The 12,549-nt window shown below is 35.9% G+C and overlaps 1 protein-coding gene across 2 annotated transcripts in view; it reads right to left on the bottom strand.

Moving 5' to 3' along the window:
- The window catches only part of LOC129230097 (uncharacterized), a 47,158-nt gene that overhangs the window by 27,041 nt on the left and 7,568 nt on the right, over nucleotides 1–12,549 (bottom strand). For both annotated transcript variants that reach the window (XM_054864497.1, XM_054864505.1), the window contains exon 2: nucleotides 707–1,223. In XM_054864497.1, the coding sequence (XP_054720472.1) occupies nucleotides 707–1,223 (517 nt within the window). The remainder of the gene's footprint in view (nucleotides 1–706; nucleotides 1,224–12,549) is intronic.

The raw sequence follows: 12,549 nt of genomic DNA, 5'->3' as shown, positions 1-12,549 counted from the left end.
CTACTACGCTATATGCTGTTGGGAAATCGACATTTACTTTGATAATTGAACATTTAAAATTCAGCATATTTATTCGACACATTATAAGTTATCTTGTGAGAAATTCTTGAGGACTTTTTCTTGATTATAAGAACTACATGATGCGGCCTGCGGCCGCCCCTTGCTTCGGCCGCCCTTGTGCAATGCACACTCTGCACACCTGCTAGGATCGGCCCTGTGCTTAGATTAAAGAGGATCTTTTGAACTGCATCGGGGACTGGCAAAATGATAAGTATCAAATTAGCTGGGCCCACTGTTTGAGGCTAATTTTTGCATTTGTAATTTATAGCTCCTCCCATTGGCTTTTGGAAATTAATGTATTTACATGTAAGTGGACGTGGCTTTTGTTCGTTTAAGATATAATTCAAATTGAATATATACCTTTTGCCCCCCTCCCATAAAAATTCAAAATGACAACACTGGCTACCCTAATTATTTTAAATCATAAGAGACATTAAATCTGAATATCCAACTAACATACACAACAGACGTAAACTTTAAAAGCTTAGTAGTCCTGGTCTTGATGTCTCACTGTATAACTTGAATGTAATCACTTCTACCAGATTACAGGTATGCAAAAAAATCAGGACAATTCAAGGCTCAAAACATACTTAAATATAACACAAAGCTTAAACATCAATGATAATTATATATACATAGTACAAACCTTTAATAACTTTCTGTAAATCTTTGACACAACTATGTTTTCTAGGTGTTAATTTAGAAATATTCAAACTGCAGGTTGAGCATTTAAAACAACGAAATAAACATTTGTCACGTTCATGATCCTCAATTTCTTTCCTTAAAAGATGTTCTGGACACGATGGATTCTTACATTTAACCATTTGATACAAACATGCTCTCATATGAGTTTCACATGCTTCAAGGCTAAATTTTTCATCACAGCCATTTTCGGAATTTTTGCATCTTAAAATTAACTTCAATATCATATTTTTTATCAGAGGAACAACATCTTGAATAGATGATCTCGTAGCTCTCTTACGACACACAGGACAATTCTTATTGGTTTGAAGCCATTTAGTAATGCAAGCTCTACAGAAGACATGATTGCAAGGACATTGCACAGGATCACAAAAAATAGCACGACATATGCTGCATATAAGTTCTTCATCAGCAGGAGGATCAAAATTTTCCACTTGATACGCCCAACTTGGAGGTGCCATCTGTAATGAAATTGATAAATATTCAATATATAAGTAATTTTTGTGGTTAGATTAAACTTTAACAGAACAAAAAAAATCAACTCTGAAATCATCTTTGCACTACATTTTTTTTCTTTTAATCTTGATTTTTGACACAATAAATTTAATTATTAAAAAATATCTTTTAACGTCTGCTATAGAACAGAGGATTAGCAATTTTACACATACACACAGCAAAAAAAAAAAAAAAAAAAAAGGAGAGAACAAAACAAACATGAAAATTTACGAAAAAAAAGAAAATTAAAAAAAGGGGCATTTCACAGTATTTGTGACATAGGGGTGTCCGTAACAAAGCTTGATAAAAGGGTAAAATTTTCATATACAGTGAAACCTCCCTTAACGGACACTCCCGAATAACGGACACCTCTAATTAACGGACATTTTTGCAAATCCCAGTCCCTCAATATAGGCCATTCCATGTAATTCACTCTGAATAACGGACACTCCGAATAACGAACAGTTATTTCACAAAAAATTTCCCTTGCGATTGTAGCACTTCCATTTTTTTTTCTTTTCACAGAATATCTTAGTAACTGCTTGCCTTACAAAGCTTTTCATCCTCCACAACTGATATCCCCCCCCCCCCGTCATTTCCTTATCACCGTTTCTTGGAATTAAAAGGCTGGTAATGAGCAGAAGCAGCGATTGGGGCTTAAAAGTTTGGGGCAGAAAAAAAAAACTAAAAGACATGGTACTTTTTCAGGGTTCATACACTTTTGGTTAAAAAAAGTTCCCTGACTTTTCCAGGTTTTCCAGGTTGTTTTTTAGAAAATTCCAGGTTACTCGCTTCATTCAAAATTTAAGTTTAAATATTAATATTTTCAAAATAATTAAAATTGTTTAAAGTAGCGATGCAGAAGAACTGAAATTTCTCCCCCTTAGATTTAAAAAAAAAAAAAAAAAAAAAAATTTTTTTTTTTCGTTTGTTTTCTCTGTCAAAATTTTAAGTTTGTTTTAAACATTTTGTTCAAAATTGTTTTAATTTGTTTACTATTTGTTGAAAACAGAGTACTTTCAACTTATTTTAGCGTTTCTTTGATGTTACGCATAATATTATAGCGTTTTGCTGTAGTCCTGCAGCAACCTTTTAGCATCCGCTTTTGGTTTACAATACTTTTTATTTTCTTATAAGTAGGTTACACGAAACATATTGATCAAAATGCAATGCTAAATTTCAGTATAAAAATGATTAACTTGTTGCATTAATCGGCATACCATGTAATGCATAGTAACAAAAATCAACATCCGCTAATCATAGGCCAATGCCAATAATCTTTTTTTTTTTTTTTTTTTCACATATTAAAGGACGCTTACATTAAAATTTCAAACTTTCTTTTCCAGAAAGTAATAGTTAATTTTCAAAAATTCATAACTTTTTGCACATTTAATGTTATTTTCAATATTACACATTGATATAAACGTCCAATTCTGTTTCTGGAAGTTTAAGTCGACTTCCATTGTGCAAACGATAGTGAAAAATTTAAAATAATAAGTAGATTTTTGGATTTGTAGTATAAAAGTAGTAATAAATAATTAATAATCCTTAAAAAACTACAATAAAAGTAAAATAGTCAGTATTTAGCACATGTATAAGAGTCTAAATCAATTAAAACAAAAAAAATGTTATGAAGATTAAATTTTGCATTTTTCGAGAAAATAATTACAAATTTTCCGGAAAAAAAGGGCACAATTTGTGTTGTTTTCAATAGTTTGCATTGCAATTAACATCCAATGCCGTTTTCGGGAACTTAGGCACTTGAAAAAGTGTTGTGTACTTCCATCTTGGGAATGACCAAATATGGCGGCTATGCCCAAAAATAAGAAATAACTTTTTTTTTAAATTTGTTGCATGAAGACAATTAAAAAATAATAAATCTTCATGATACTACAATTCTTTGAAAAGTTTTTATCACATTTGCGTACGAGGCAGTGAGGATAAGATTACGTTTTAAGAACAAAATTTTTCATTTCTCGAGAAAATTATTTCAAATAATAATAGAAAAACAATTTGCAGACCATTTTTTGTTATTTTCATCAGTTTTCAATTAAAGAAAACATCCAATTCTGCTTTGTTTTTAGAAACTTAGGCATTTTTGGATCGTATCTACTTCCATCTTGTGAATGACCAAAGATGGCGACTATGTTTCACACGTAGCTGAAATGATTTTCCGATCAAAAAAAAAAAACGATTTTCCCCGATCGACCCTCCCATCTACAGGTTGTGCTTCCGAAACAGTAAATTGTCTTCTCTCCTGTTGAGTTTGTGCATAATTGCTGTTCACCTGATTTTTTTTCCCTTGGGAACTACTGCGAGCCAAAAATGGCGGCTGCTGAAGATTTTTTGGGTCGCCACTTTTTTCATTGCTTTAAAATTGTTATAATTTTTTAAAAATACATCGATAAAAACGAAGATTAGATCTTATAAAACGAAATTCCCTGGGAAAAGAAAAATTTTGGGGACACATTTGGAAAATTCCTTGACATTTTTGACTAAGTCATTTTCCCTGATAATTCCAAGTTTTCCCGGAGCGTACGAACCCTGAACCGAACAGAATGTTGTGGCAACCCATCTAAAACTTTAGGCAGTAGAAAGAAATGCGTTCCCCTCACTGACTCCATGCAAGAAAATCTGCGCTCTTTTGGCGCATTTTTCGTTGTGAAAAAAAAAACGTTCATTTTTCGATTGCAGTTTTTAAGTGCCAGCGTCGGTTTAGATAAAAATTTACAATTTTTTCGTGAAATCACAATAAAAACGAAGACTAGATCTCATAGTACTTAATTCCTTGGGAAAAAAATTTTTGGAGGACAAAATTTGAAAACTCCCTGACTTTTCCCTGACATTTTTGACAGTGTCATTTTCCCTGACAATTCCCGGTTTTCCCGGAATTCCCGGAGCGTACGAACCCTGTTTTTGCAAGCAGCTAAAAATGAAAAAGAAAAAAAAGTCATAATTTTGTTACGGCTAGTTTTGAGAGTATTGAAGCAGCTAAGTGAAAACTGATGTCAATATAACAATTAACGTACGTTTTTCTTAAGATTTTAATGAATTTTGTACACAATAACTATTCAAAAGTTAAGATAAAAAAGGGGAAACTGGATGCTTTTTCTAACAGGGGCTCTCGGGAGATGCAATTGAGCAGACCGGCGCCGGTAGTAGTCGGCTTTATGGCGCCGTGGTTTCGTTGGGTTGTTTAATTTTTAGATATGAAAAAGATTTGCCCATATTCAAGGTCATATTGCCAACTGTCAATAATGCAATAGTGATACTCCAGGTCCAGATAAAATAAATAAATTAACCATAAAAGGTAGAGAATTTTTGGAAGCACTGAAATACAGTAAAGAATTGAAAAACTTTTTCCTGAGCAAAGGGGACACTGAAAGACTTGCTAAGGTAAATGATTTAAATATTTATATTGAGAAACAGGCTTGTAATGCGAAAAAGAGATGTCAAACTGTTTTAACTGATTACTTTAATTGATTAAATGCTTTTTAAGACAAGTGTGTGCTGTCAGTATACTTTTATTAAGAAAAAACAGATTAATTACACTTGACGTAAAATGTAGTAAACCTTTCGCAATTGTTTCGATTGTGTTCTACAAAGGAAACAACAGCCCATTTTGAAAATGGTAAATTAAGTAGTTCCTCCTAATAGCGGACACCTCCCAATAACGGACAAAACTTCTAGTCCCTTGACTGTCCGTTATTCGGAGGTTTCACTGTATATTGAAAAATCACATTCCAAAGCACATGAATGTCATTTTTTAAATATTATTTACTTCATATTATCCATGTAATCAAAATCAAAAATACAACTTTTGTCATTACGGACTACATTGAACTTTTCTTCAGTAGTGACTTGAACTGAATTTCAAGCCAAAACTGGTGCTAAGGACAAATAAAGTAAAAGATTATCTCCAATACATCTAATAATTTTAATCAAAAACTGCATTTGTTAAAAAAAAAAATACGTGTTGTGAAAATGATGATTGTCGAGTCCGTAACAATAATTAGAAAAAAAGTTTTGTTAAAATTTTTATTCATGCACTTTGTATCACTAAATTGAATATTTTCTAATTTCACCTATGGCATTACAATATTCTAAAATAAGTTTCATGATTATCTAAATTCGGTATTTTTTACTAATTTTCTAAATTTGGTTACAGACTCTACATTTGGCAACTTTTTCAACACAGCTCTTTCTTCACCAAAATGCTTGAACAGTATGCACAGAAAAAAAAGAACTAAAAGTAAGCCCTTCAAAAGGAATTGCAACTTATATTTAAAAAAAACTTTGACTTTCCAGGGTGGCGACAGGAACTGTGAAAAAAGTTGAACCAATGATAATGGTTTTCTTTCTTTGGTCTTATTTGAAATCCATTGTATGTTTGTATAAAATGCAGTATTTCAAACGTTTTAAGTTACTGAATTAAAGATATATTTAAAAAAATTGCTACTTTTTTAATAAAATGGTAAAAAAACATATCATGTCAATTTTTTGAGGGCAAAAACCCCCCTACAAAACAGCATATTAAATTTTCCTACATGGAAAGATTATAGAAAATTAAAAAAAAAAACTTTACTTCCAGAAACCACTTAGCATAAGAATTTTAAGAAACTATTAAAATTACTCTTAATAGAAGTAATGTAGTTATTCTTACATAACTAATTGATATATTTATGCAAAACAGATGAAACCAGTTGACATCCATTCATAGGGATCTTTTCTCTAATCAAGAACATAGGTTTTAATGAATGAATACAGCATTTCAACAATAAAAAAATAAAGATATTTACTTAAGTACACAAGTTAACTCTATTTCAAGTTATTTCAGTATGTAATGAAAAAAAATCTTAGAATGCTTTTGTAACAAACAACTTTGAAATGCAAGAAAAAAAAAAGGAAAAAAAGCAATTAGTTAATTTCAAAATATATAAAAGAAGAATACAACTTGGTAATAAAATTAAAGAATCACTTAAGTCTGAAGAAAAGAAAACCTTTATATTCTGCGGAAACAACAAATAGTATAACGGCAAAAAACAAATTTTTTTTTAATTGAAAGTTCAATTTTAGCAATTAAATTAGAAACTCGAAGTAGTAACTTTTAAGCTTTTATAGTATTAATTCAAAAACGCTAAGACTTCTTCTTGAAATCGTGATTACAGTACGCTAATTACTTCGAGACAATGAAATAAATGCAAAGGTGCTAAGGCATTAACGAAGGCTTCCTCTCTGCTTGTAGGGTTGTATATTTTACGCAACTTTCAAAGCGTAAAAGGAAATTTCAAGCTAGGTAAAATAAACAACCTAACAGACACAGAAGCAATCTTAGGAAGTTCATCCTGTGGTTAATAAGTAAGATTCAATACTTTGACGTTGTGGAAAAAAGATGCACAAATATGCAGCAGTGTATAATTGCACCTCATTAATTTTATTTATTTATTTATTTTTTTGAATAGATAATTGGTGGGAAATGCGTAGGGAAGAGCACTTAATTTTGTTAAGCAAAAAAAAATTCTTCATAAAATTAATTTTCCCAGATTTTTTGTTATTTTTTCAAAATTCCCTGATATTTCCCTGATTAATAAAGTTCCCCGACTTTTCCCTGATCTGTCGCCACCCTGCTTTCAGAAGAATTTTGACTGCACAAGTGTATAGGGGGAGTCCGGGCACATTGGTCTGGCTGTATACTTTTTTTTGATCTCATCATGAAATTGAATAAGTAGCTAAATATTTCTCATCATCCCGGAAAATTTGCGATTCACTAACTTTTTTTCACATAAACATTTTAACAGAACTTTGTGAAGTGAACCAACCTGCCACAGTCCTGGGGTCCCTAAATTACAAAAATAACTTCTGTTACGATTTTAATGATAAATATTGCCCAACCATTTGTACCAAACAAATGTTGTTTTGTGATTAGAATCAAAAACCAAAGTTTAAAGATCAAACTGATTAAAATTGATCAAAATCTACTGTTACGTTTTTTCAAGAATCAGCACAATTTGTGTTCTTAACAACTTCACTATTGCTAATACTAGAGTATTGCTTTTTAAATTTTCCTAAAAGTTTTTGTAGGTTTTCTAAAAGTGAACAAGCATAGCCCAGGTTCTTTGTCTAAAAAAAGTTGTCCTGATTTTTTCTCTACAACAAAAAATAAACTGCTAATACTTAAGAACTAAAAAAACTTACTTGAGGAGAAGAATTCAATTTATTGCTTCATTCTTCATAAAAACCATTTAAAAAAAATTAAGTTGTACAGTTATGAAAGTTAATCGAAAATAGCACTGCCAAAATAATTTTCTGAAATTTGTTCAAAATAACTGTATATTATATGATTTCACTATAGGAATTGTAGAAACATAGGTGTCGCGAATTTGCTCTTTCGTATAGTCGTTTTATTCGGAGTACCGCGTTGGGTTAGTTTCCATATTTTTGGGATGGTTTGCCGCTCCGATATGTGAGAATCAGCACTTTAGTCCCAAGTTTTTTTTATTGACATAGAAAAAGGGACACATCACAATTCACATAAATTATATACATCTAGTATAGTATGATTGTTCGAAAAAGAATTGTCCAAGAAAGTCAACGAGAGGCAAGACCCGGAGCTCTCATCGCATCCTTCCTTCTCTCGTCCTGTTCTCCGCATCTCTCTCTTTCGTCCAGTCACCCGGTTCCCACCAACCCCATTCGAAAAGAGCCCCCACATCCGGTCAGGGGTCAGGGGTCAAGAGGGGTGTGAGAGGCGACCTTGACGAGCGTGGGAGCAGCTGTTCACGACACGCCCCCACCAAGAGGGAAAATTAGCTCCTTTTTATAGGGGCTTAATTTCACTAACTGCACATAGTAGCACAAATGTCTAACACTGGAACAAAACACATCAGGCAAAATGACAAATGCTTCAATTTACAATATTTTAATTGCAATCTGCAGGGATACACATTACTATGGAAAACATATTTACAAGCATTTAAAATTATATTCTACTCCAGCCTGGAGAGTGCATCTGCGCTTAAATGCTGTTTCCCAGGACGGTGGGTAATAAAATGGCTCCACCGCTGCAAAGCTAATGCCCAGCGTGTTAATTTAGGACTCTTAGGAGTCGTCTCATTAAGATACTTCAGTGGGTTATGGTCAGTGATAATTTCCACCTGCGACCCGAAAATCCATTTGTCAAATTTATTTAGCCCAAAGAGTATCGCCCAAGCTTCCTTTTCAATGCTAGCCCAATTTCTCTGACTACCTGAAAATTTTTGGCTAGCGAAAGCGATAGGTCGGAAATTTCCTTCCGTATCTAGTTGTGTTAGACAACTACCGACGGCATAGTCTGACGCATCACAGTGCACCTGAAATGGTTCCTCAAAATTCGGGGTGGATAGCGCCGTGACCCGACATAAAGCAGTTTTTAAACTTTCGAAGGCTCTCTCTTCCACCTCTCCCCATCTGACTAAATTCGGACCCTTTTTCTTTGTTAGTTCCGTAAGCGGGGCTGCTATCTCAGCGTAATGAGGTATGTATTCTCGATAAAACCCCATCAGTCCTAACACCGATCTTACCCCCTTTTTAGTAGTGGGCCTGGTTAATCTTTTTATCGCCCCTATTTTTTCTTCGTCCGGCGCATGCTCTCCACTCCCTATTGTATGACCCAAATACTTGATTTTTCTAGCCGAAAAAATACATTTATCAAAGCGCACAGCAAACCCTAAATCTTGCAGGTGCGTTAATACCGCCTTTACGTGTATCAAATGTTCTTCGAATGTTTTTGAGAAAATTATTACGTCGTCGATGTATGCTTGCGCGTAATCTTTATGCTTAGCTAGCGCCCGGTTAATCTCTCTCTGGAATGTACCAGAGGCCCCGGCAAGCCCGAAGGGCATGGTTTTCCATTGATAAACCCCATAATGAGTTGCAAACGCCGTTAGATGTTTGCTCCGTTCATCCATTTTTATCTGCCAATAACCCCTCAATAAATCTAAGCTTGTAAGATATTGTGCAGATCCAGCTTCAAAAATTAATTCCTGCATGTCTTTCATTGGAAATACCGGAATTTTCGTTACCGCATTCAATGCCCTAAAATCTACGCACATTCTAATAGATGCATCCTTTTTAGCCACACAAACAATGGGATGAGCAATTTCTGATTTTGATGGCTCAATTAGATCTAACTCTAGTAATTCCCGGATTTGCCTGTCCACCTCCCTTCTATAAGCAACAGGGATGCTGTAGCAGTGCGGTTTCTTATACTCCAAATTGGGTTTTAGCTCAATTTTATGACATCCAACCCCAGCTGGCTGAACTGTTTTCGTAAAAACATATTCATATTGGGTAAGCAAGTTCCTTACCTCGTTTGTCTGTGAGGGAGTTAAATGAGACATTTTCAAATCACTAACCGCTTTCAGAAAATTACTGCCTTTCTCTGTAGTTGGCATTAATTCTACTTTCCCAAATTCTTCTTCACCCTCAAAAATCACGTTTACAGCATTAGCTCTTGATATATAATGTCGTATTTTATTTTGATGCACATGTCTTTTGGCACCATCGGGCATTTGGATAATAAAAGAGTGCTTGTTTCTCTTTTCCACTATCGTCGCCGGCCCCTGCCAACGCGCGTAAATTTTATTTGTTGAATCGGGAATTAAAACTACGACACTTTCTCCTACCTCAAATTTTCTATCCGATGATCGTAAATTGTAATAATGCGCAGCTCTTTCTTGAGCGATTTCCGCGGTAATTTCCGCTTCTCTTGCCGCATTTTCTAACCTAGTCTTTAACTGTTGCAAATAACTTGAAACCGGAGTCGTGTTTAATTGCAAATTATCAAACTTTCCCGTCCAAGTATTTTTTAGGATTGCTAAGGGACCCTGAGGTGGCCTGCCATACATGAGTTGAAAAGGCGCAACTCCCGTCGTAATATTGGGTACTTCCCTATATGCCCAAAGAACATAAGGAATTTGCAGGTGCCACCGCCTCCCCTCCTCTCTGATCACATGGTGTAACATCCTTTTTAAAGTTTGATTAAATCTCTCCACTAATCCATTACTCAAAGGATATGCAGGCGTGGAAAATCTAGGGCTCGACCCGATCCTTTTTTCAAATTCCTTCGTTAACTCTGCATTAAAGTTCGGGCCATTATCCGAAGCTATAACATTTGGAATTCCTGTTCGGGAAAAAATTGCTAGTAACGCTTCACAAGTAGCTTTAGCGGTAATACTAGTAAGCGGTACGGCTTCTGCCCATCTCGTATGTTGGTCAACCAAACACAAAATATACTTATGACCCCGTGAGCTGGCTGGCTCAATTGGTCCAATTAAATCAACATTGACCACCTGAAACGGTAAATCTGGACGCGAAACAGGAGTTATTGGGGCCCTATCTGACACTTTAATAGGTTTCCTCAATTGGCATTCTTTGCAGGCTGCGATGAACCTTTGAACATCGGAGCGTAGACCTTCCCAGAAGAATGAATATTTAATTCTCTCTAGAGTTTTCCTCACCCCCATATGACCACCGAAAACGGAATTATGGGCCAAACTCATAACTTCTTCTCTGGAATCCTTTGGGACCACCAATTGTCCCACCTTTTCCCCCAAAACAGTATCCCTATGAAATAAAACGTTATCTACAACGTAATAATTTCCCTTTCCTTCTTGGGCTTTTTTCCATCCCTCAGCGAGTCCTTCGCACAGCTCCTGCTTCCGGCGAAAATGGTCAGCTGTTCGACCACCGAATTCTTCCATCCCATTTTCCCCCGAATTCTGCTCTCTTCCGGTGCTCCCTTCATCCGCAGATCGCTTATCTCTCCCCGAGGTGACCTCTAAATCTTCCTCCCCCACTACTTCTTCCACCGCTTGACCAGAAAGCCCCTTTCGTGGCAAACTCTGCTGAGTTTCCTCCCGTTCTTCTCTCCTTGCCCAACTAGGGTTCGTTTTTTCTCCTAACGACTCCTCCACTGGGGTGGGTGAGCAAATCCCCCCTCCCTCGCCTAGCATTTCAAAAATCTGCGGGGGTAGCAAAATTTCCTCCGCTAACTCATCCGCGATCGCGCAGAGCACTTCTCGATGAGCGCTGATGCCTTCTCCCGTTACTATTCCTAACGGTATATTCACCAACGGACATTTTACTGCTGGACCAAAAATACCCTTTAAAAATATTGCGGGTTTTCCCTTAGTTTGGATATTTTCTACTAGTTGTCGTCTAATGACGGTAATTTCCGTCCCGGAATCCAATAAGGCCTTTGCATGCTTCCCATTCACACTAACGGGCACCCTTTTTAATTTGCAAAACCGATTTTCTCGGTTACGAATAGGCATACCCAATGAAACCACCTTTGCGACTACCACTTCCTTATCCACAGACCCTTCTGCTGCGTTAACCTGATTAACATTGGCCCTTGGTTTAAATTCCGAGGTTACAGTTTTCCTCTGTGAATTTTCCTTAGGACAATTTCTCTTCAGGTGAAATTTTGAACCACAAGTATAGCATTCCAAATTATTTGGTTTGCTCCTACTGCGATCAAACTGAGGCGCCGCGGTTTTAACTGAAGCAAAGTTTCTCTTTTCCATGCCCTTTTCGTCCCGAGGCTTTCCGTTTGAAAATTCGGCCCCCCGTCCTTTTTGAATTCCATATGATTTTCCCTTAGCAGAAAAAAACACATCGCATTCACGACCTAGTTTTTCCGGCTTAAACCACCCGCTTTCTTGTCGTACACCTATGTGCACCGCTGTTTCTTCGTCCAGCCCTTGGTATATTTTGTCGGCAATTATCAACTGATTCAGTGTATCAAAATCTTTAACTTCCCTTAACTGCAAGTAATACTGCCATAACGCGGTCAGTCGGGTTGAAAATTGACCAAAAGTCTCCCCATCACTCCGTTTGGCCTTTCTGAAATTCTCTAAGCATACTTGCGGAGACGGTTCATACTCTTTAAGCACTATTTTTTTCAATTCGGCATAATCATCATATTTGTCGTCAACTAAATAGGTTAAGAGATTGGCTGCCTTTTCTCCCAGAAGGTTTATAAGTACTTTAGCTTTGTGTTCTGACCCTACCTTTTCGCTTACGAATGCCCTTTCCAGACTATGAAAAAAATGGTTCCACCCGTCCGCTTTGTTCGGAACTCTAAGAGTTAGGACTCGAACTGCTCTAACTATCTCTTCCAAAGTCCTCTCTCTCTGGTAGTTTTCTCCACTAGCAGAATTCCTACGTTCCCTCAATATCCCCTGCTGATTGATTCTCGCCAATTCAATGCGCTCTTCACTTTCTCGTTTTTCACGTTCGCGCTCCCGCTCC

Source organism: Uloborus diversus, chromosome 1, assembly GCF_026930045.1.
Source record: "Uloborus diversus isolate 005 chromosome 1, Udiv.v.3.1, whole genome shotgun sequence".
Lineage (NCBI taxonomy): Eukaryota > Metazoa > Arthropoda > Arachnida > Araneae > Uloboridae > Uloborus > Uloborus diversus.
This window is presented reverse-complemented; position numbering and strand designations above follow the sequence as displayed.